This window comes from Agelaius tricolor, unplaced genomic scaffold, assembly GCF_023055355.1.
Source record: "Agelaius tricolor isolate 1412-34295 unplaced genomic scaffold, bAgeTri1.0.p SCAF_2, whole genome shotgun sequence".
NCBI classification, from domain to species: domain Eukaryota; kingdom Metazoa; phylum Chordata; class Aves; order Passeriformes; family Icteridae; genus Agelaius; species Agelaius tricolor.
The window spans coordinates 77,162,620-77,189,155 of NW_027269262.1; the positions used below are offsets into that span (position 1 = coordinate 77,162,620).

The window sequence follows — 26,536 nt, forward strand, 5'->3', positions numbered from 1 at the left end:
TTATATGTGAAGTTACAGAAGAAATGTATGCACACAAACCCCCTATTTTTTATTCTCTTTTCATGGACCAGGATGGATAGGAAAAATAAACTATGAACAACTCTGGAAAAAAATCCTTAAATTTTCTATAGGATCCTAGGTGGTACACTTGTTCTTCTTCAGGAAGGAAATTTCTGTTTCTGTGCTATTGCTAAGGCAATATAGTTTTGTGATAGGAAATACTGTTTTGTGATAGGGGAAAGAATCTTGAAAATGCTGTTATGCTCATACTCGGCCTATTCCTAGAAAATTTCACGTTTTGAAATCTTTTTGACAGTTTCATTAAAGAGAAAAAGGTAGTCCACAGTTATTGATCTTTTTTTAATGAAATGGTAAAAGAGGTTGCAAAAGGATAGAAGAAAAGTGAAGTGTATGACATATTATATCAAAGATTATTTGGGTGATGGAGAGAGTTGTACAATTAGTGTTACTGAGCTTTCAAATAGATTAGAGGCTCATATGTTTTCCAGACTTAAGCTATCAAAGTGTCATAGAAAATAATGGGTTATCTAGTTTCCCCAAAGAGTGCATCAAAAGTAGAATGTGTTATTGGAAGAGAAGTATCAATAAGTAGGTGTTGGTCAATGCAAAAGGAGATTTGACTCATTCAAATGATGTTCATCACATGTCCCATGATATTTCAAAGAACCACAACCATGCGTTGACATAACCTATATAAATGCAGACCTCTGAGAAGCCAATCTACATTCCAAATTGGTGTTTTCCACTATTATTTATAAAGAGAAAAGGATAGCTACTACAAAGTTCATACCTTCACCTCATATCATAATGCAACTACATTTTCACCCCTTTTCATTGTTTATTCCCTTCTATATACCTGCCTGATTTTAAAGATGATTTATCAAAGATCCCTTGTTTGTATCATATGACATAGACAGATGCATGTACTTGTGAAATTGTGGGGTTTTTTTTACATTTGACTCATCTTTGTTAGAATATTTACAGATTCTCACCAAGAAAACTGGTATTTTTTTTTTAGTAATAAAAAATGCCCAATTTTCTTATCTTTCCATGGTGCAGAACACAACACTGCTCCATGAATTCATGGAACTCATTGCTTTTATGTTAACTCCCTGTGGGAAAGGGCAACAGAAGTGGGTTCAAGAAAATTTATAGATGGTTCTGTAGTCTCAAAGTGCAATCACTACTGAGGAAATAAACATTTAGCTGCTCTGTAAAGGCCTAATGTTCATTGTATGGATGAAAGGTTTTGTGCAGTACTTCATGGCCTTGTGCTGATACCTACAGAGCATTAGGGGGAATTTGAACATTCTGGAGATTCCTGGCTGCAAGCCTAGATTTGATGTCATTACAGGTCTTTATTTTGCTTCTTTTATGTCTGTCTATTTGTTTCTTCATATTGGATCATAACCATGTGGCAGTGGGAACATTTTATAATGTCTCAGTCAGTTTAGTCATCTGGGCAAAATCAGTATGAATTAAAATGTTCAACTCAGTTAGGAATACAGAAACCCATCCAAATAGATATTGTTTACGGTTTTGTTTTTGTTGTTTGTTGTTGTTATTGTTATTTTTTTAAAAAAATAGCATGTTCAGTTGGTAAAGATAAAACATTAATTACCAGAGTTGTCACCATTTATATATATATTGTGGGACAGATCAGAAAAAGCAAAATCATCTCCAGCTGCATCATAGTGCAAGGTCTATTACTGTCATAATAATCTGTCATAATAATCTCTTTAATCTGAAGAGATACAGTGGACAAGTTCTCATGTGGAAGATTTTCCAGGAGGAGCCAAGTTCTCTTTCAAAATATATGATGGAGATATAGTACATGGTAACCACCCATAGAAGGCCCAAATCAACCCATGGTGTTGTTAGTGGTCTCAAATTTGCTGAGTTTCATGTACAATGTGAGATCCAGTGTTATCCAGCCACTGGTGTTAGCCAAAAACTCCATAGCATGTTTTGTATGGATTCTGCAGAACAGATTTTCCTTGAGCTGAAAGTGTTTTATAAATACTTACAGCTTTTGATTACTTCAGGATGTTTTTGAAAGGTTAATGTATACAAAGGAAAGAAATGCTAAAATGCCATTGGTACTGTCTGCACAGGAAAAATAGAGGACAGATGGATGTGCATCAAAAAATAGATAAAAAGTTGACATACAATTTCATAGTGAAGAAATTATTAAAAATATTTGAATAAGACTGAAAGAATTAAAATAAGGGCTATAATCAAAGAATAATTTACTAATGAAAACAAATATAAAAAATGAGAATAGAGTATTAAAAAATTAAATATTAAACAAACTTACATCAAAGTATTTTTAAATTATTTACTTCCATAGAACACCAAATATTAAGAGCAGTTTTAAGAGATGTTTATTTTAGAATTATTTTTTTCTATATAAAGTAATATAAATTTGTTAATTAGAAATGTAGAGAATATTTTTTTTTTAATAAAGAGTTTTCATCTGTGCTAGAAATTGGACTGGGCAACAGCAATCATATGACCTTTGTAACATAGATAAAAAGTTAGTTACTGCAGTTATTTTCTGCACTGAGGTGGACAGTGACAGGAAAGGGCAAGGATTTCAATCAAGATATTTTCCAAACAAGAACTACAGCCATGGCTGTGGATGCCTCTGCAAGTAGGCTACATTCACTACCTTCATTGAAAGAGATACTTTCTCAGTCAGTTCACTCTGGATAATGCCAAGATTGTTTATAAAAAAAAACCTGATAAATATTGGCCTTTGAGGATTTTTTTTTAAGCCTAGGGTCTACTTTTAAGAAATGCTTTTCTTTGTATGTCTTATACATTCAATATTAAAGGAATCATGCAAAGTATTTGAATACATTAATAGTCAACCAAGTAGATGTCCAAAATAATTTCTGCACAGCAAATGACCAAATGGCACATGGCACTTGGCTGAATGTTTTGTTATATATTGTTTAGGAAGAGGTAGTGAAAGTTCACAATATCGTGTACTTTTTACATATTTCCCTTGTAATACACATGATAATTTATGAACATACAACATATGACAACAAAAATAAGTATCACAAATACATTAAAGGCATGTTTTGAGGCATGTTTTGGTAGGCATGGTGGTATTCCATCAAAGGTTGGACTTAGATGATTTTAGATCTTACAGATCTTTTCCAACCTTAATATTCCTATGATTCTACAGTTCTAAGAAAATTAATAGTTTTATATTCTTTTTATGTTTATGACGTTAGACAAAATAACTCTGCTTTAAGTAGCTGAGCAATGAATACTCTTTCAAATAGAAAAAATATAGCACAAAGGAGTGATTTGAAGAATCTAGTTTAAAAATGAATCAGTGATCTTCAAAGTGTGAAGACCCCAGAATTCTTGTCTTCAAATGTTTAGTATTTATATATTGGGAACAAAATGAAAAATTTCTCAGATCTGATACTGATCATGAAACAGTTTTGAATATGAAAAAGACCTCTGAATGGGGAGCAATGCTTTTGCCCTTTCTTAAAAGTATTACCACAGAGGCAGGAGATTGGCTGAAGAGCTCAGGCATTCCCTGCAGAATTCCAGCACAGGTCAGCCTGCTTGGGCACTGGCACCCTGAAAAAATGACCAAAGTACTCATTAGAGTAAGAGTAAAACAAGGAAAATTAGAGACAAAGGAAGAAATCAAAAGACAAAATGAAGGAGGAGTAACTCTGTGTCCTGGATCTATCACTGTGCAGGACTAGAAGTGGGAATACTTGACTGCAGTTTATTGAAATCACTACAAAAATTCAGGATAGGTTTCAGAGGGATTGCCAGTGTTTTGGCTAATCGACTGTACTTCAGAAAATGATGTTGAGGGTAAAGGAGGTATTTTTGCTCCAGCTTCAGTCACAGTTCCTCTTGTTACATCCTGTTGTTCTGGCAGTGCATAAACCAGATTTCAGATAAGCAAGACTGCACATTGCAATTTTGTTGTATATGTGGTCCATGAAGGAGATCTGTACAGCTGTTTACAAATTAGGGAGGAGAACTAGAGGTTTCTCCTGTGAAGGGAGTCAGAGTGCATAAGAAATGCCGTAACCCTTTTTTTCTGAAAAATAAATTTATTATTTTCATATTTTCCCTGATCTTTGAAGTCTAATTTCTGGGTTGCTTTAGCTTTTAAAATTTTTTTTCTTTTTTTTTTTTTTTTAAAGCATAGCTATAGATTTCAGCATGAACAATGAAAAGCAGTTTTGACATATCTCAAATGAGTGAGACTATTCAGGCCAATAGTTAGGACTCAGAATAAGATACCAAGAAGACAGGTTTTAACATAAGGCCATTTTGGACCCTGAATAAATTACTTGACATCACTTTATTGTGTCAGTAATACAGAAAAGGAGATAAGAACAGACACTAGGTAAAAAATGCTTAGCATACCCCTTAGCAAAGATTTCCTACATAGAATCGCTACATAATATTTTCTCTTGAAAATGTATTTACACCAGTGAACCTCAGCTTAGCTGAAGACAGATACTTTAAACCAATCTCAGTTTAGCACTTCCCACATTCAACAATGGGAAACATTTGCTAGTTTTTCACTTGCTCCTATGCTGAATCACAGTAGTTAATAGTTTTGTTCATGGTGTTAGTTAGCCATAAAATTTTGTTAAGGAAAAGAATTAAGTTCATAACAAACAACAGTTTTAATTTGTCTACAGGAGTTCTCCAGTGTCTGATTAGATACCAACAGTAAATAGTTGGTATTTATATAATTGTTTTTAATAACTGGCATCAAAGAAGTAAATTCCTTGCTTGAGAAAGTAAGGAAGACACAGAACATGTATTTGGCGATGTTTTTGCATATCTTTGTTTTGAATCCAATTATTTGGTCTCATTTCCAGTGAGGATATCAGCAGGAGGTTCAGGATCTCAACATAGGAAGTGCTGATATTTTTCTGAGTGGTGTTTAATGCTCTGACTTCTCACTGTGGCTCTCAGACAACCTTTACACCCTGTTCTAATTGGGTAACCATGCTGTTGTCCCAAACACATAAGCAAAGATGAAATGTTTCTATAAGTTCAAATAAGTGATGCATTGTACATCCATCTGTTAATGAATGGATAAAAGTCCTTTGCAATTTTAAAGGAGCTTTGTTTGTTCTTAATGTGAACCAACTTCATAATGAGCTGAGCTCTGTGTGTATAAATAGTCCATTTGGTTAATTGTTTCCTACAATGAGATAGATTGGTAGCATCTATTTAATGTCTGATTCTGGTCTCAATAGAGCCAATTGTTTTCTACAATGGGATTAAGTAGGAACTGAAGTAATCCTAGTCTATAAATTTCATTGCGAATTCTATATTGAGAAAAAAAGCAAAACAGAAAAGAAAAATAAATTCATATTTATTTTTCTCATAGGTGAATTGTGCTGATAATTTTCCTGCCCTTAATCCCCTGAACTGTATCTTGTATTTTCTGCTCCATTAAATTTTTTTTCCCAGAAAGTTGCTCAAAAAAATTTTCCCTCCTAATTTGTGCAGTAATTTCCTTTGGCTTAAATGCTATAGACTCCAAATTCAGAATGTTAAAAATGGATGTTACTAAAGAAATATTTATTTGGAATTCCCCAAATGAGTAGACACAAAGGCTTTAATTCCACATGCCATAGGGCTGTTATTACCAACATTGAGATTCCCTGATGAAATTCACAACCTGATAAAGTAGATGTGGAAAAGTGCCTTTTGAGATTAGATCAAGACTTTTAAAAGGATATTCCAAATTTATCTTGGTTTAGATACAATAACTATACCTTTCATTTCCCAAATTCAGTTTCCTAATATCCTGTAAAGGTGTATAGTAGGGGAATTTTATTGTGTCCTTGATCACAGTCTTGAAATAGGCTTTGTCCTTTGGTCGGCTTCTCTGTATAGAACCAGAACTCTTCTTCCTTTTCTCTAAGAGAAGAATTTAAAGTTGTAACATATCTTAGTATAGTATTTGCCACTGGTTATTTTTTTTTTTTTCTGCAATACTTAGATGAAAAAAGTAGAAGGATGCTCATTTGTCTGAGTGTGTCAGTTTGTTGCTGCTGTTTTGCTTAGCTCCTGGGTATGTTTAATCTTCCATTGACAGAGGCTTGCTTTTGCACATGATCAGAGTATGCTTATGGGAGAACACAAGACCCAGTATGATACCTTGATGTATTTTGTCAATAATATTAAGCTACAGTATTGGTTGAAATTTAGTATTTGATTTGATTGATATTTATTTAGGGCAGAAGTATTATGCTTATTTGGCTTTTTCTTTTTTCAAATTAAATAGGCCAAACAGTTATCCCGTGGAATCTAGAAATAGTAAAACTTCTTTCCCTATCATCTGTAGCTATCAAATTTTGCATCTCACTCTATCCTATTAGGGGAATACTCTTAACAGCACCAGATATATACACTTAGACATCAAGTCAGGCAGAAATTCACAGAGATTTTTGCTGTATAGTGCAAGGATATTTCAAATATTACTGGAGGTTTACACACATTTTTATAGTCATAGTCAAAATAATATAATTTACAGTAGCATTTTGGCCTTGTTTTGCACCTCTCTGTCTGCCTTAAATCTTTACCTGCCTTTATTTCCAAGTAGTTAAAAAAGGTACCAGTTCAAAGATTTCTGATTTTTTCCTTCTTTCTAGCTTGTTGTAGGTTTTTTAGAATGTCTATCACAGGGGGCAGTCTTTCTTTTTTTACTGAGTATCATTCGACCTTGAGTGAGAGTGTCACATGTCATTACTGAATTGTAGATAGAGCTCATTAGGTATAATATAAATGCCAGAGCTCTAGATATTTTGTAGCAAATTAATGTTTTAACATTAACAATGGTTGTTGGTCCAGCGACATAAGAGAAAATGAGGTGCTCTAGACAAGAAAGGTCCATTAATTTTGCACTAAAGGCTCTACTAGTTTGTATATTATGGGTAAACCAAAATACCTGGAGATTTTTTTTTAATTCTCATACAGATCAGTTGTGTCCCTTAAGGAATCTGAAATACATTTAAGTTGGTAATAAATACTGAAATGGAAATTCATTATTCATAGGAGTAAGTATTTAAACTTTCATAGAATGAAACATAAAGAACAATTTAACACAATCATCACTAAAAAGGTATATTCTAAGACTGGGAGGAGACTGTATCTACTAGCAAACTATGAAAATTATGCATTACGAGCCAGATTTTTTTTCTCTAATACTCTCTTCCATTTAAAATTCTCTGAGCTAATAAAGAAGTGGTTTTATGAAGGAGCTATATGCTATGATCATACACAATATGCCATATTTTAGCCTCTTTAAATGCACTGGAAAAAAAAACATGAAACATTTACTGACAGTGCAGAATGATTTATGTAAAACCTTTGTTTAGTTTGTTTTCAAACTCTTTTGTCCTTTTTTCTCAAAAATATCCCATCTTCTAAATAAAATGTCAAAACTTTCATTTTGAGCGACTGCTACTGCTTCTTCATTTGACTGTTACTCTTTATCCATCATACTGTTTCTGAAACATCTTACAGTCTCTTCTCACTCAATGACCATTTTCTGGGTTTTAGATATATTGCTCTATCTTAATTAGGTGTTGATTTTTGTTTGTATCAGCTTTGTTTTTTGAACTGGGAATAATTGCCCAGGCTTAATTCATTTGGTATGTCCATAGTCATAATATTTAATGATCCATTATTATGCTAGATCTCAGCTGCACAGGAGTGATCCATATTTTTGAAGCAATTGGGTATCTACAGATGCCAACAAAGAGGCATTTGCTAGCCTGCAAGGAAAGACACTAAAATCTATGCAATCAATGTATGCATTTGTCAGGCTTTGCATTGGAGTGTGTGTGACAAGTCATGTTCAACCTGTTTGCTGTAGTTAATGTGTTTTGGGGAAACAAAATAATAAAAAGCATATTTAAACAACACAATGGGAAGGGCAAAGGGATTCTCAACAAACACCATTTCTCAAAAGAGACAAAACTGTGTTTATTCAACATAAACAAATACGCTGAGAAGTGTTTTGCCAGAGAAACTGTTTCAAGCTATTTGCTTAAAGTGTGAAAGAGCTTTATTAGAGTGAATATGCTTTGACTTGGACAATGCCTCTTTTGAATTTCAATAATAGCTAAACTCTTGTCAAAAAATACTCTCAGTAAATGTACATGTTTATCAAAATTCAGATGATAAAATTGCTGGTAAATATAACTTTGTTTAAGATAAACTAATTACATTTACATATATATGCTGAAATGAGGCATTCTTTCTATAAGCAGAGCCTATCTCATCTGATACTTCAGAAAGATCCTTGGCATGCTTTACAGCTGCATGCTGCATTTCTTGAGTTCCAGAGTTTGAATTCTGTCAGTCTAAAACCATTGAGTCCAGCATGTTCATAGGAAAGTCACCCAGGAAAATTAAATTTATACAAACAAATTATTCTATCATCCTCTGCCAACACCTACCTTCCCCAATCTTATAAATGGTCCAAACCTTCAGTTTTGAAGTCAGACATTTCCATTTGCTGATTCTCTGAAATGATATCTATTGACAAATCACATGCCAGCCTCTGTCTGTTTAAGTAAGACCATAAAACCGCTAAAACTATAAATTTTGAAAATGTTAGTTTTGTGGAAACTTGTAGGATCCTTACTGATAAGCTATACCCCATTGTCCCTGGTTATTGCAAGGACAGGTACATATGCTGAAAATAGATGAAGAAAATAAGAAGTCTTTGAGATTCCATCAGCAGAAGAAAGAACACTGCATGTTATATTCACAATTATGCTTCAGAATGGAATATTTCAACATTAAAGGCAATGACCCATATACATCTATGTATGCATATAAACAGATTTAAAAACAAATTCATGAGGATATGCAGAATGAAACAAACATTCCAGTTTTGCTATAATTGTATTATTGTTAGGATTTTAATAGTATAGCAGGAAAAATTATTGGTTTGCTAAGGAATTTGAACAAATAATAGATAAGAATATTCTAACTATTATACTGCAAGTCAGCAATATGAAGTAGGAAACACAGTTTGACATACAACTCAATACCAAATCTGCAAAATATAATTTTATTGGTCTTGTTATAATGCAGGCATACTCCAAAAATCACTAAGTCTGAAACATAACCCATTCTCTAGAAGATATTTGTTGACTTTATGATTTTACAGGTTTTGATGCACTGTGAAATCTGAGTTCATTACACAGAGGAAGAACTGCCATGTAAACTAAGACAGATTCTGGCAGAACATCACTTCCTTTATTGTTAAAGGGGGTTGTTTTACATAATAACTATGTGGAAAATGTTCAAATGTGTGTAAGTTAAATACTTAACCTATTCTTCAACTTTAAATGAAACAGTTCTGAAGCAGTACAGTGATAATATCTTTATTGATACCGATTTAATGTGCCATGTTTTGGATTAGCTGGATTTAGCACCTATTATATATAAATATATATATATATATGGCTGTAATATTAACCATTCTATTTAATGTCACTTGGAAAGACTGTTAAACTTCACTACAGTAAAATTGTCATCAAAGCATAGTTCCTGCTGGACTCATGTAGTAATGTTACACATATATCTATCAACCTTTCGCTGTTAGCAGCCACTGCAAAAAATGACCTGCAAAATTAATTGGTCTTCAAAGTCTGTATGTAGTCCCATTTTGGGCATTCACAGAAGCATATGGTTCAGCCTAAAAGCACTTACAGTCAGACCAAAAATTTTAAATTTAGCCCCTTATAAGAATGAACTTGAGAGAGTTACATCATCTCATACAACACGCTGTACATTCTGCCGAGGGGTGTCTGCTCCCAACACCTGGTTCACGTGTGTAGCTTATACCCACCCCAGCAAAAACCAGTTCTGAAACATTTGTAATGTGAGATAAATGCAAACACAATGTGCTTATCCACTCAGCAAAAGGTCTGCTCTAAATATGCTATGATAGGAGGTTCAGTATTTTCAAGACAGCAGCTGAATACATATAAATGTAGTAAGAAGTTTATGTTTGGTTTCCAGGATCAGTGGTTTTGGCGAGTCAGGAACAACAGGGTGATGGATGGATACCCCATGCAGATTACCTACTTCTGGAGGGGACTGCCTCCCAGCATTGATGCAGTTTATGAAAACAGTGAGGGGAACTTTGTCTTCTTTAAAGGTAAGAAAGAACAAAAGTAAGATTTTGTGTAACACTTTTGAGCGTGATGATTTCTTGAAAAACCTCTTGTTTATTTTTACTAATGATTTGTAAATCTTATTGCAAATTGGTAGCTAAATGATGAGTATATAAGTTAACATTTTCTTGTTTGGCAATTACATTTTAATTTGTGATTACATAATTACAAAATTAATTACATTAATTTATGATATCAAAATATAGGGTCATTTGTTCTTACATATTCAATCAAAATTTGAAAGTATAAATATAAGACATAGAAATGAAGTGATCTGTTATGAAATAATTTTTTAAATGTGTTTTAGGAAGACACAATGAACACATTTCCATTATTCATTTTTGTGTAGTTCTCTTTGCTCTTCCTTTTAACAAATGAATTTCTTAGATATTAAAATGGCACCTCTGCTATATATACCTCACTGTACTGCATTATATTTGTTTCATCTAAGACCTGTGATGTTAGGAGCTTCATGTGGGGAAAAATAATCTTTTTCATAGATGTGTATTTAGTGTTTTTAAAGGAGTATAAACTCCAGAAAATAGGTGATTTAGATCAAATTGTTGTGAACAATTCTTTTTAAATTTCACTCCAGACATCAGCTCCTCTTCAAAATTAAAGTTCTTGAACATGTACCTTATTTAGATTTAGTGATAAATTTATATTATATGTTTAACAATGCATACTTAGTGACAAAATCTTCAAATTGCATAAAGTAAGTTTTATAAAATAATCATTTGACAGAAGAAGAAACTGAATAGAAAAGAAATATGTGAAAAATTATTCAGCTATTTAGTGTTGTGAGTGATTAATTTTTTAAACTCATTACAAAATAAAGGTAGATTTTTTAAAGTTGTTATATTGAAATAGAAATTAATTCATTTTTAGAAGTGGAGTCATTAATGGGGAGTAAGAATATTGCATTCACTATGGAAACAATCTTGGGAATGTTAAATGAAACATATTTCATAACATGCAGAACCACTTCATAACGGTACAATGAAGTTTATGTTTTACTAAAAATGAAATTGTATTTTTGTGTGAATCATAAGGAAAATGATATTACATGTAGTGCAGTTTCTCTTTCCATACAGCAAATGCTTTACTTCTGTTGCCATAAAATAAACTTCAAGTCATTAACTCTGGAAAGTTTATATGGTTGGGAATCATGATCAAGGTACCTCCAAATCTCCATCCCACTGCTTGATTTTTAGGTCTGTAGGACATGGAAGGATAAAAATATTATTCTGTAGCTATTCCTTTGCACTGCTTCTACAAAGAGCAAAGTAGCTATCCTGGCATTCCAGACTTCTGCCTTGATAATGCTGGGATCCATTATCTGAGCTCCAGACAGAAATGATCAAGCTTATTGTTATAGCTGCTTCTTTTCTTTCCCAATGACCTTGAAATATGTTTCATCATTATTTAACTCTTCACCCACTGCTGACTGGCTCCTGTTAGGTCTTAAAGGAATAGGCTGATCCCATAGTTTATGAGTTAGGAGGGAAGGAGGAGGGAACTTCTCAAACAACAGAAGGAGGAGGGAACTTCTCCATTTTTTTCTCTGGGAAATTAAATCAAGATTAATTAAAGCAAGCAGGAACAGCAGGATTGTGCTTTTAGAAGTCAGAATTGTGTTTTCCTTTCACGTCATCCCCACCTTACACTATCTGATTTCAGACCAGTTAGTTTTGTGCCTTCTAGCTGATATCATATGATATTTGGATATTCTGCTGTAGGGTTTTTTTTTTTTCCATATGACTTATTTTCAAAGTTCCTTCCATTATTTTTCCAATTGCATTTGTATTATCCCCTTATTTGCCAAGGCTAAAGTCTTCGTATTTCCTTGTGCAATTTAAAAAAATATTTTTGCTTCTCTGCCATGTCTTCATGACTCTTAGTATCTAACTATTGGTGTTTTTTTTCAGTGTAATTCAGTGTAATTCATGTTTTTCCACTGCTACAGAATCAAAAAATTCAGCTGTCTTCTGTGTGGGTATCCTTGAAAATTCCTGTTCCAAGGACTTCAACTGCCTTGTGGAACATGATTACAGAAACATATATAAATAGACTGTAGGTAAATGATCATTGTCTCATTTCTTCTATTCCATCACAAAATTTCCTGGGAAAAGGTTACATGTCTTCCTTCCAAAGGTGCTAGAAATTGACAAGCTGGTTGTTGCTAAGATGATGAGCAAGTAGAGTGCCTTATCCAAGTAGTGTGCTTTACCAGTCTAAAATTGGTCCAAACAAGTAAGTTCTAGAAGGAACTTTAAATCTGAAGTCTAGCATACGGATGTGTTAACGAAGCACATACCTAAGCCAAGGTCTACGTCTGTTATTCAGAGAATAAAATAGAAAAGATGGATTAAATGCCAGCAGAAAACTTGTACTGGTTTAATGTCACTATGCGCTCCTCTGACCCACATTCTAGTGCCACCTATTCCTGCCCTCTCTTTAGTGCTGACCCATAGTATACTCCAAATATATAGGCTACATATTAGCAAAAAAAAAATGCTCACAGATGGAATGGATGGGCACTGGAATGGGCTGCCCAGGGAGGTGGTGTAGTCATTGTCCCTGGAGGTGTTTAATAAAAGACTGGATGTGGCCATGGTTTAGTTGATAAGGTAGTGTTAGGTCATAGGTTGAACTTGATGATCTCCAAAGTCTTTTACAACCTAGCTGATTCTGTGGCAAGTTCCTCATCCATCCCAGCAGAGCTCCATGCATGCCAGCAGGTCACTGACACAGACAGCAACACCCCCATGCTCTCTTTCCTGCCCATCCTTTGTAAAGAGCCAGTAGCCTTCCATTCTAACATTCCATTCATAGAAGCCATCCCACTATGTCTCTGTGATGCCAGTAAGATCACAGCCCTGCAGGTGTGCACAACTTTCCAAGCACATCCCTAACTCCTGTTGTTATTCTGGATAATACATGCGTTTCCATAAAGGCATTTAATTTGCAGCACCCAATGAAACCAACTTACTGACTGGAGTGGCTGGAATTCCTTTGTGCTGTTTCAGGTGCTCTCCTGCTGACCTGTGGTCTCTGTCCAGGCTGTGGACATCTCTTGCTGGCACTGACATCAAACTGGTAGGAGTGGGATGGATTGAGGTTCTCCCTCCACCAGCAACTTTATTTAAAATCCCTCTTTACCAGCTTGGCAAGCCTATGACCAAGATGCTCTTCCTGTTCCCTGCCAGATGGACTCATCAGCCCTCAGTAGACCAGATTATACTCGTAAAGTACAGAGCAATCTGGTGGATAGCTGCTTATAAAAAACAGATGTTTGAATTCTTGTTATTATTCATTACCAGTGTCCATGCTGAATGATAATAAGATGGCATCAAAAAGATACCTTTTTTTTTTTTCTTTTAATGAGAAAACATGAATAGTTAAATTCATTCTGTGTACCTTTGGGAATTTATATAGTGCTAAAAATGAAATTGTCAAGCCATCTGTGCTGTTCAATGTTATGGTAAACCAAATGTAGCAATAGAAAGGCTGCTGTAAAACTCATACTACCAGTGCCTCCATCATAACATTCTACTGCACTTACCCCATGGCCTGACAGTTTTATATTGAAAAATAGATTTACTATAGTGTCAGATCATGGAACAGAGAAATGACAGAAACTTGATGTGGGAAATAGAGAATGGGGAAAAAGGAACCATGAATAGTAATTTTAGGATTCTAGAAAAAGACTAGATACAGCCTTGAAAGACCAAAATTAAGAGCAATGTTGGCTGGAATAAACTAACATTTGGGATTAGATGCTAATTTTTTAACTGATTTAAATTACATGTAATTGTTTAAAAATTTGGAAATTTATCTCACCACTCTAACACAGTCATGATATGCCACACACACTTATTGCACTACACATACACCATAAGTGCAAATATTATGGACAAAAAACCCAGAAGCACAATTATTCAGAATTCAGATTCTATAAAGGAAGAACTAGTTGCTAAAAACTGGATATTTTTGGCACTAGTCAGTAGAAAGTTAAACAGTCTAAAGAATGTCTAGAAAATTGTAATTTTAAGTGAAGTATAGGAATACAGATGCCCTTTATTTCCAGTACTTTTTTTAGAATGTCAAAGATGGATTTTGAGAGACTTCAAATAATTCCATGGTTCATCCTTCTTAGCTGTTTCCCTACAGTGATGATATTTAACAAAGCATTATTTCAAGAAGTAAGACATTTTTGCTTTTTTATCACTTGCTTCACCCTCAGCTTCTGACCTTGCCAATCTGCTTCTTATTATATTAGACCTTACAAGAGGGAATAAAAGCAGAGAGATTAAACATTCTGAAATTTCAGACTTCATGAAACATGTGGTGCTTTATTCTCTGTGAAAATAACAAACCTACTGATGAGACCTTAAAAAAACAACTTTGCAAAATAAACACAGTGGTGGTTTCTGCCGAGGGCACAGGTTTTGATTCCAAAGAAGCATTAGTTATCTATAGGAAGAATAAAAATATTACTAATTTTTTTATATTTCTTTCCATTATGATCACAATTAATGAAGTTTTATTGACTATTAGTGGAAGTGGAATATGAGCTACATGAAAGCATACTGACTGTAGCATTAGTTTGTACTACATTTAAAGTTTTATAAATATGTTAGAAATAAAATTATCTCATTCTCATCACAGTTGGGCATCTTTTGCCCTGGTTTTCAGCTTTAGCTTCTCCTAACATTGGGTTCTGATCAAATTCTGTTGATCAGATCAATTCTCTGATAAATAGACACCCACTTTCCTCCAGGTGAGAGACAGAAAAAAAAAAATCCAAAACAAGACCTCCTAAAGCCTCCTAAAAACCAACCAAACAAAAAACTGAAGTGAAAGCTGTCAGCCAGATGGAACATTTGGATTTCTTGTATACAGTACTTCTCATTAACAATCAACACAGTTATAGCAGACTAAACATGTCTTCTAAAGCAAATGTTAAATAAAATTCCTGCTAGTTAGCATCAATAGGCTTTGCTTACATATGTTAGAGATCTCAATGTTTCCCTGACTCTGCAGAATACAGATAAATTTACCTTTTCTGTCTTTTCTAAGAAAGAATTTGTTTCTTAGTAAGAAATTGTGTGAAGAATTCAGTTTCTTATGCCTGTTCCCACATCTACACTTTCCTTTTAGAATTTGTTTCTTAGTAAGAAATTATGTGAAGAATTCAGTTTCTTATGCCTGTTCCCACATCTACACTTTCCTTTTACTTCAGTATCTCTGAATATGCAAAAAAATGCGTGTCTCGGTGGTGCTGTTATTTACAATGGCTTGTGCATAACCATTGTTTATTTTGGTATGACCTGATCTTGTTGATAGTTAACTTTGCCTCCTTGGGTATTGCTGATAACGATATATTCATAACAATTGCTTTGACTTTTATTCCTTGTGAGGCAGAGAGAAAAGTATTGGCATTACATACATCACAGCATATGCCTCTCAATGCTGTGCAACAGCTGTCATTTTGAATGATCTTCTGAAACAGAAATGAGCTGGCCCAGGATCATTCACTGGATGCCATCTGTTGTTCACACCACAAGTACCAACTAGGAAGGTTCAAAACACATGACTTCTCTTATCATTGCATTTGAAACTGCCATTAACATCTGAAGCTTTCTGTATCCAGTCATATGAATTGGCAAAAAATAAACCACATGGAAGGAGGGACAGGGAATGATTGAAGATGCTCACTTCTGTCATTATCAAACCCTATAAGTGAGTTTTTATTCGGCATCTCAGTAAAGGTAAATCTCAGGTTAGCAATGACCTTAATCCCAGGTCAACAGAGAACTCAGCTTCCCCTGACTGCTCTTCATAGATCTCTGTGTCTCATTTTCAGTACTTCAAATGACTCTGTACATACTCATTATTTGAGTCCTTTCTTTCCTTCAACTGGCAGGGGAGAGAAAATGGATCTGTTGAGCAAACTGTAGTGTCTGTGCTTGAAAGTGGGTGACAAGCAGCTGTAGAGAAGCTGATAAAAAATTAACCCTGGAAACCCAGCATGGGAGGGATGGAAACTATACCCCCTCTCCTAATTAAAATTCTGATAAAATGAAAACATGCTTTAAATCACCACAGTACAAACAGGGAGATCAAAAAAACCTTCCTTTAAACAAATGTTTAATACCACAGAGGGATAGCTAAAATATAAAACCAACTGCAAAACAGCTCTCTGGATTTTCCCCCTTGATGATTCTGGCATACACCTGATCCTAGGTCTTTGGGGTAATATTACATTTCCTTATAAAATATTTATACAGCACAGTACCTTAACCTCCTAAATCTGTATAACAACCTGTCTAGCCTAAAAGGCAAGTACAAAAACTAATGTGAACAGCCAAGATTTTATCTCTTACATCCTCCTTCCAAATGTGTTTGAGAAAAAATTGTTTTCAAACTTTTCCCCTTATATTTCAAATATCATTGTCATGCATAGCAATGGATAGACCAAAGTGAAGAATTCGATATAGATGTTCATGAATGTTTTGGGTTTTTTTTGTGATTTAGCTCCAAGTGTCCATGTGATGTCAAAGAGTATCTTCTCCTTCAGTGTCATTATTACTAAAACTAGCAATGCTTTTTGGAAAAAATGATGATGGTAATGCTTTGAAAAGAGAATAAACACATGGTTCTTTCACAATGGAGCCCATAGTCTAGCCTGAGAAGGGTGTCCTTGTGGTCTAGGGGACAGAACACAAAGACAGACATCCAAGCAAGCTCATCAGATAAGTACATAAATGCAAATTATGCTCCCCCTTTCTTATTTCTAGGGAGCATATGGGGATCTTTATTCCCTTTGTTCAGCCAAAGGTGTGTTTGAAAGAGAAGTCTGCTGAAAAGACACAGGTGAGAAGTGAGTTTTGAAGAAGAATTAGAAAAAAACAGAAATGCAAAAAGGAGAAGATAGTTGCAAGAATAGGACAGGTGGCACAGTATGTTGAGAAGTCCCTAGGAGGACAACAAAATTATCGAGGAAATATTGAGCTATAAGCTTAATATGAGATGGTGAAGCAGGTGAGATAATCATGGAAGTATTCAGTGAAGAAGAACTTGTCCAGGAAGCTAGAGGAAAGACTCACGCTTGGAAAGTGGAGCTGTGGGCTGTTGAGGTAAGCCATCCAGCTGGAAGAGAGACCACAGGAAGCATCCTCTCCCACAAACAGGGGGGCATCTCAACTATAAAACACTGGTGCAGCTGCTAGTTCTGTAGGCATGGATCTCTGTGGACACAAAATATTTGTCTAGTAGCTGCAGTTACCCCTCTAGGAGTAGGGGTTTCATCCACTCAGCACTGCAGTCCAGGAAGCCCTAGGCTGTTATTCATATTTAAGACAGTGACCTGAGTAACCTGGGTAATCTGAGGTTTGTGTAGACACTGTGCTAACAGCAACTGGAGTCGTACAACTACCTTGTATTTTTAGCACTGAATAAGTCAGCTGGGGGGGTTTGAATGATTTGCCACCTACAGACAAAGCTTAAGTCTTACTGCCACTGGCAACCCACCATTACTTTCAGTAACAAAAGGTGTTCACCTCTGGGATTCAGACTCTCAGTTTGCTGTCTTTAAGCTGCCCTAAAAGAAAAGATGTCTTAATATTAAATTCTATGACTATTTCTGAAACATCCTTCATAAGTAATTTAAATTCTTGGGGACAAATACAGAGTAATAAAAGTATTTGGTCTCTATGAAGATTGTCATTTCTACTTTTTTTGTGTTTCTTACCTTGGTTTTCTTATAAAATTCTCTCTTTCCTCATCAAACGTGAAACTGCTGCGTAGTTTTTCTGTAAATGTATTACATTATCAACCACAGAGTCTCTTAAGGTGATTTAATTTTCACTCTACTTTTGATCACTGCATAGTTGGTAATAAAATATACTGTAGACATATTTGAAGAAAGGTGCTTTATAAATGCAAGTATCCATAAGGCATATTTAATTTTGCATTGTCTGCATGGATGGAACATTTTTAATTTTATTGTATTTGGAAGAATTGCTACTATAGACCCTTGGGAGTCTTTCTTATTTCTTAAGAGTGCATTAATATTTCTACTGACAGTACTGATGACTAATACACATATATGTGTGTATATATATGCTTTTGTACAGGTAACAAGTTCTGGGTTTTCAAGGACACTACTCTCCAGCCAGGTTATCCTCATGACTTGATAACACTTGGAAGTGGAATTCCCTCCCACGGCATTGATTCAGCAATTTGGTGGGAAGATGTTGGAAAAACCTACTTCTTCAAAGGAGATAGGTTGGTATAGGATTTCTGCAAGGGAACAATTCAGTGGATACCAGCTATACATGTTAACCTTTTCCTCTATTTCTCAAAAAGATGAAATTTATTCCTCCTGTATAGATGGCTGTAATGTTTTCACGTCTTATAACCTAAACTATATTTTATGAGTATCTTAGAGTGGGTATAAGTATATCCAGTAGAAAAGTTCTGTTCTAGAAGTCAACAAGCAAGTCACAGTTGTGGTAAATTTAAACTTAAATATTCAAAGTGATTTGTTTCTGTACACTCTTACATCTTTCTTTATCCACATTTCTAAACTCCAGAACATAGGTAGGCTAGACATGATCCAAAGCTTTTAAGGTCAGTGAAAATGATTTTGCTACTATTTGATAATGAGGTAAAAAAGGGAACATAGAGCTGAACCTGGGAGCTAGAGAAGAATTTGAGCATTTTCTTGGAATTACTTCTAAATAAATCTTATAGGGACACATATCTATGAATAATAATAATAATAATAATAATAATAATAATAAACACAACCCCCTAACAAAAAGAAAAGCACAGGAAAAAACCCATTAAATCCAAGGATTTTTCCATTACTGAAATACTTGTACTAGTCACTTAGTTTCTGTATCTTTATTTACCTGTAAATAAAAAAAAGGAAAGGAATGTTAGTCTGCTTTATAGAGACGTCAGGAGAATTCATTAATTTTTGAAACACTGCAAGTTGTCTGAATGATGGATTTTACAGGTTTTCAGTATGGTACTGTGTTTGTTGATTGATGTATTGCTGTGCAAATTTTGTATGCTCAGAGACAAATTATTCCTTATTAATAACTGTAATATTTCTATTAGTCTTATTAAAACTATGACTGCTTTTGTTACTGTGTGGTACTTAGTGTTCTCAGACACTAATAGTATTCATGGATCACTTAAGAAATCAATTTAATGCACATCAGAGAATATGTTTAGGACAGTATAGTTTGTAATTTTTAGCAGTACTGTAAAAACTGCACTACAGAATGCTGCAACAAATTTTATGGTAAAAGCTATTTTTATTATTTAAAAAAATATAGCTCTCCATCACTCATGGTGAGGGAAGTAGATAACTAAGTCAAATTTTTGAAATGTTTTAAAACTAGGTATCATTTCAAGCATTCAATTTTCATAGTGAGTAGAAGATGCCTAAATAATTTGCTTCTTGTTGTTCTTTAAAAATTCTTTAAAAATTCAAATTCTTTTTCAGGTAATAATTTTCCAGCTCCACATACATATTATAAAAAAATGTGTAGTAGGAATTTTTTGTGACTTTTACTTCCTTTAGGCTTTATTCAGCAATGTTCTTTTATAGTACCATGCATAGGCAGTTACTTATATTCAGGACTTTCCTAAAACACAATTGATAGTAATAGAAGACAAAAAGAACTAGCAGAGAAAACAGGTGCTGGCAGAAAAGTTGCTCCATAGACCTAACAAGCACAATGAAACTCAGCAGGATATAAATGCAATAGAGTATGTAAGAAGAAGATTGAACATAAGCCTTGCAGAGATAATTGAGCCATTATGGGATATTGACCATCAGTAGGAATAAACCCTTACAACAGTAAGTTTCTCAATGTGCATTGCTTATGAGATTAAATATTGGCTATAAAATAAAAATAATAATAAACTGACCAAGCAAAAAAAGTACACAAACAAGAAAATCCCATTAGCTAAACCAGTAAGAAGATTTAAAGGTTGAACCAGTAAACAGTCATATGTCTAAAGCAGCTCATGTATGGAACATTATTGTTGTAATTTGAACTTATCTATTTCAATATTCATGATAATTCTTTTAAATAATTGTATGAAACACATGAAAGGGAAAAAATTGACTACTGAAAACATTAGTCCCTCTGTTATTCCTATCCTACCAGAACTGAGTCATTTGGGACTAGAAAATAATAGGTTTCATGAACTTCTTGACAAATGTCCTTGTTTACGCCCCTGTCTGGTCCAACTTTTTATGCACTTTAGAGTTTAAATCAATGGTTTTTTCTTCATAAACCTTAATCATTCAATGGCTTGGAATATCATTAAGTAAATAGGCTTAGATATAGACCATAGTTTAGCAAATATTTTTCAACATCCCTTTTTCTAAAGCTATGAAGTGGACTTGGAATTTTTTTCCCCTCTGTTATTTACCAGTCTTTGAGATACAGCAACAAGTTTATATAGTCTGTAGAGCTCAAACCATCATTAGGGAGTTTGCTTGTGAACATTTGGCATGCCAAATAGAATCAAGACTGGGCTTTTCCTTACCCTGTAGACATGTTCACTACTCCAGCACAGATTGTTGAGGTGGTGTCATGATCAGTCCTTCCCTAATAGGATCCCTAATCATTCTCATCAATGATGAAAACCCAGATGTTCTGTGATTTCAGAGTGTGCACTGAGTATGTCCTCAAAGACTTTTCATGACAGAGGACATCTTTGAAAGTCATTTAGGGCTAGTGGGAAACCAGAGGTTATTAAAAGAAGGAGCTTAAAAAGTTGAAAAGATTGGAAGAGAAAATGGAAAAGGAGAGAAATTGTGGACACCACAAATAGAGTTCTGAAATAGAGGGAGAGAAAAAGAAAATATATTTCTTTAAAAATGCAAACTAAAGACCAAGAAACTTAGACTTTAAAGATGAGGAAGAACTGGTTTCAACACTATTAAAGTTAGAGCTTTGTTTACTACTTCTACATGTTGTTTCTGCATGTAGACTTTCAAAGATGTTTTGTATCCAAATAAAGAGCATTGTGTTGTTGGCTGATAGCTGATGTATATGTGACTAGATTAAGAATTGAGGCTATAAAAATAATTTAAGCATAAGAAAGAAAAAATAAATACAAATGTCTTTTTAATCTAACTTGCCAATGCCTAACTCACTGGAAATCTGCCATCTCTTAATTTCATTGAAAGTTTAAAGCCAGAGAAATGCCATACAGGGAGAAATACTGAGGAGTTTAGACCACCACACTTTTCTAAAAAGATGAAAATGTGAATCAATTAGAGTGCCTAAGTACCTTCACATTGATAAAATATCATCCACATAAGAATTTTTTAATATATGATGACCATAACAAGGATTTCTAAAAACTGAATTCAAATGAGAAACAGGGTCAAGTTTTTAGCAGTAACCAGATTACCAATGATAGTGATAAAACTATGCTCTAAATTGATGGAGTAAATCAAAATATGAAATGACCTACGAAAATGTTAGGATACGCAGAGGACATTAGAGATGCTGTACTCTTAGAACCAACTTGTATGCATAGCAATTTGATCAGCAATTTGATCAGCAGTAAAAGGAAAAAGAAATTATCAATATCCTCTCAAAGTGTAAAAAAATCACAAGTGTAAGTACTTCTCAGATGTTCAGGATTACTAGAATTGCACGCTGAAGCGTTTTAAGTTTGAGAAAGGCTGGCTGTCAAAAGGCACACAAACGGGTTGAATTTTATAATACACTGCATCTATTTAGTGATAATGAAATGAAATTAAAAGCTTCTGTAATGCATACATATGAAGAGTCAAATTAAGATTGCTGGCAGTATTTTAATTTGAATCTACTGTCACTTGCATTATTACAATATTATGAAAAGCATTAATGTACATTGGTTTTTTGCATGTATTGCATCTCTCTGTGTCACTGTGAAAAAGCCCTAGGCATCAAAATTGTGGTGATTATAAGTAAGATGCATGCTGGTTTAGTTGTTGAAGTGCAAAAATATTTCATCTTCTATCTATTTATATGAAACAGTAAATAGATTTATTTGCAATGTATGTTCAAAGAGAAGAAATCCAGTATTTCTACTTGTGGTTAATGAATGTAGCAAGTGTTAGAGGGGGAAAATATAAAGTTACTCATCTGCTATCTTACAAATGTGGGGATTTTTTCCTTTAAAAAATATTTCAGGTACTGGAGGTACAGTGAAGAAATGAGATCCATGGACCCTGGTTATCCCAAACCAATCACAATTTGGAAAGGTATCCCAGAATCTCCTCAGGGAGCCTTTGTCCACAAAGAAAATGGTATGCAAACATGTTCTTGTTTTAATGATTTATTTACATCCTTTATGTAAGATAGAGTAGGTGATTATAGTAGTATGTAAGATAGAGGGATGATTGACTATTCAGCTTAAGCGGTGAAGGAATTCTTGATATCTGAACAGAGTATTTCCTGCTATAGATCTGGCTTTAGTGAAAATGCTCTTTTAAGTGTTTAACTGCTCTTTTAAGTGTTTAACCTAGGGCTGAAAAAACTTTCAAATTTAGTATTATAAACCTTCATTTCCATTCTTTTTTTCTTTTGTCTTAATTCATTTTGGTTTTGTTCTCTTCTGAATTATAGTACCTCTTAAAACAAGCTTCATAAACACAATAAATCTCTATTGAATTTTCAAGGTGTTGGCTTTTTAAATAGCTTAGGAGGTATTGCTTTCATTTTCAAAAGCTAGCAGAGGGAAGCAAAATCTTTATCTAAGCAGAAATATGCCAATGAATTTATGTAAATCGAAGATGCCATAAGTGCATGATGTAGAAAAGCAGAGAACAGGGATTTTAGTATGATGTATTAGCTTTATCAAGATGCATCATCACATACCTAGAGTCTGGAATCTCAGCTGGATACACCAGAAAACAAATGAGAGCAGCCAAAATCTGCTCCATCTTAGGAGAATTCATTGCTACCCAGGGGATGGTGGCTGGCTGCCAACAGAGCCCTCAGTTGCACAGAGGTTTTAGATCCTTTTGATGGGAATAAAAATATGCATTTGTTGCATCCTATCATTGTTGGACAATTGTTATATGGCATATATGATTTATTTATTAGTAGGTTCTGAATTAATTCTGTTTACCTCATAAGACAGTACACATATATATTGCCATAATATTTTAATTTCCTTTTATTAAGAAAATAAAAATCTTTCTTTCCTTTTATAAAACATTTTAGTCTCCTATTTCAACCTCTAACTTGATTAAGTAATTTGCCATGGAAATGTCTAGGGTTTTTTTCAAAAATATGTTTAATTGCTTCCTTGTTTTGTGTCTGTTGCATCCAGAAGAAGAAACCCTGTCTGTATTTTGGCCTTTTTTTTGCTAGATTGGATTTTCTGTGTTGTTTTTAACTGGAAAGTAGGTCATTCAAGATGATATTGTGCATACATCACACTCAATAATTAACCGTTTTTAAATAGGCATATATGTGGAAATTGTCATAGATGTTATAGAAATATATACATGTGTATACATCTATATCTGTGTATCTATCATCTATCTATATCTGTGCATAAATATACATATATACATATATCTATGAATATAAATATATTTTTATATATATAAATATATATTCTGTACTGAGCTGAGGGACATGTGACTCCCATTAAAAATAAAAATTACCTTACTTTAACACTTAGAGCAGTGAGTTTGAAAGCAGAGGCAGAGCACCCATTCCTAAGGCATGAAAGACTTTTGATTACCTAAAAGGCTCTTCTCTTTCTAACCCTATTGGTTTTGATGGTCTGCTGGATTCTTTGGATGAGAAGGTTAGTAAAACATGACATGAGATTGTGAAGGAGGTGAAAGGAAAGAGGAAATTCTTGAGCATCTCAGAAATCCTATAAGGGCCCCAGGGCAGAAAGGGGACTGAAAATGACACCATAAATTTTCCAAGAAGACCACTAAGACATTTTTCCTGTAATCAAGAAAATAAAGTCTTAAGAAACAATTCACAACTTTGCTGTTGTTTGTATGAGAAGAGAAAGAAATAAAAGCAGATTCAAATAAGAAATACCACAGCTCAGTTGGAAAGAAATTGATTCAATTTTTCCTGAAACGGCTTTTGTTTCTCTGGACAGAAGCAGAGTTGATAAAGTACTTTTATTATAAACCTTCACAAGGAAACATCTGAGAGCATGTCTTTCAGGGAATTCATTTCATTTTAAAGTATATTTTTTTCCTTCTTTTATATTTTTGTTGTGCAAACTATGCAAATGAACACCTACAATAACTCTGATCATGCAGGGGATTCCTTCAGTGATGGCAAAAATTCTTGGTAATTGTGCATCAAGAGTTTTGGAAAGGATGACGAAAACCAATTTCCTACTCTAGTCAGTGTCCCAACTAAGTATCCTAAAAGCTTGTTAAGGTCCAGGTACGGGTAACACCTTTGAAACTTGCCCTGCTACTTCCCATTTTGTGACTTGTTTTCTAACACTCTGGTAGAAACTCTTAGGAAGGGATGGAAAAGAAATTTCCTTTCTTTTTGCTACATGGAATCTGAGATCACACAAAGTCTTCCAAATTGGAGAAATCTTTCTTTCTACCTTGAGAGCAGCACAGAAAATTTAACTTGCTGAAGTGGATGATGGGACAATTTTTAGGTAGAAGAAGGAGAAAAGGTAGTCTACTTTATTAGTCCAGTGGCCTTTTTTGCCTTATACTTACTACATAAGTATGTTTGAGGTAGCAGTGACTGCTATGCCCTTTGGTGCTGTTTGTGTCAGGTATTGCACTCACTGCTCAGTGACTAGTATCTAGAAAATTGTAAGGAACAGCTCTCCAGGTTTAACACATCTAGCAGATTAGATTAAATCCCTTTCTACAGTTATGTGAAGTCATTTGCTCTGTCAGGAGAAGCAGTAAAACTACTCAGTGTCTTAGAATTGTCCTTCTCTGCTGGTAGCTTCCATCTTTCAGCTCTAACTGACTATTATCCTGGTTCCTACCTCAGCAAAAATGGCAGAAAATTTTAAACTTTTAAACTTTTTTAAAAGTTTAAACAGATTTTCCCAGTGAAAAATGGGCTCTATTTGAAAAAAAAATTGTATTGGATCTCTAGCAGCTGGCAATTCCTTTGCTGCTTTAAGAGTTTTAATTTGGTCTTTTGCTGCAAATTACTGCTATATCAATTACTGCTAACTAAAGTTTGTATTTTGACTTACCACTACCCCTGAGTATACATACATGTATTCTGCATATATATATATATATGAATATAGATTTAGAGGTGTCACACCTGTATATGGTCTCTATATATGTGTTAGACTATTGATAGAGATAATACATTAAATTTCCATACTTGAAATATTTATCCATGGCCAAGATATGCAGTACTTTGTGAAAGGCATGTTGTTATATGGAATCGAAAGATAGGGTAACTGTGGTTCAAAATACTTAAATTTTGCATTTGATAATGTTTTTAATTTAAACTCTAGATTGCTTTAAGGAACTTTATATGTGCTAAAATTTTAAAACTTCATCATATTTAAAGAATTACAGTCATCTTTTAGGTTTTATTCCAACCAGAATAGAAGGCATTTTCTGCAAAAGTCTAGCTACTCTTTTGATACAGATCAGTACTTTTTGTAATTTTTTTTTCAAATTGTATTAGAGCTTTCTATAAATCTATTAGCATATTTTCAGGTAATAAAAAATGCAAGGGATTAAGGACAGGAAAATACTTTTTAATTGGCTAGGAAGGCTATTAAAATTACAAAAATACCTAAGGTAGAAGAATGATGAAATATGTTTTTCTGAAAAGTGGAAGTAGGTGATTAAGACTTCTTAGTTTCAGCTGCAAAATAGACTATCAAATATTTCTTTTCTTTTAATTTTAGAATTGAAAGAAAATAACTGTTGATTAAATAGTTGGTTAATAATGTTATCTCCAGATAGGCAGTTACCAGCCTTTTCGGGAAGCATCGTTAACTAAAAAGAGCGCCCAATCTGTCTTAGTAGCCTTGAATACTGCAGGGAATATATGAAATGTATAAAGCAAAGATAAGAAAAAGTCCAGCTATTTCCATTCAGTTCATAAACAGTAGGTGAAAGTTCACCCATCCTGAAGGTTTATGTCTTGCCAGATCAATGGCATTTTTCAGCTGGGATAATAAAATAATACAGATTTTTGACAAGAGTCAAGCTTTTTCTTCATTTAAGCATGTTTAAAAATAACATTGGATTGTGCCTGAATGAACAAATATCAGGTCTTTACAGA

The 26,536-nt window shown here is 34.0% G+C and overlaps 1 protein-coding gene across 1 annotated transcript in view; it reads left to right on the top strand.

Annotated features, from left to right (window-relative positions):
* The window catches only part of MMP16 (matrix metallopeptidase 16), a 174,057-nt gene that overhangs the window by 135,679 nt on the left and 11,842 nt on the right, over positions 1-26,536 (top strand). Inside the window, exons 7-9 of the mRNA XM_071421634.1 lie at positions 10,078-10,216; positions 18,374-18,524; positions 22,454-22,569. Coding sequence (XP_071277735.1) covers positions 10,078-10,216; positions 18,374-18,524; positions 22,454-22,569 — 406 coding nt within the window. The remainder of the gene's footprint in view (positions 1-10,077; positions 10,217-18,373; positions 18,525-22,453; positions 22,570-26,536) is intronic.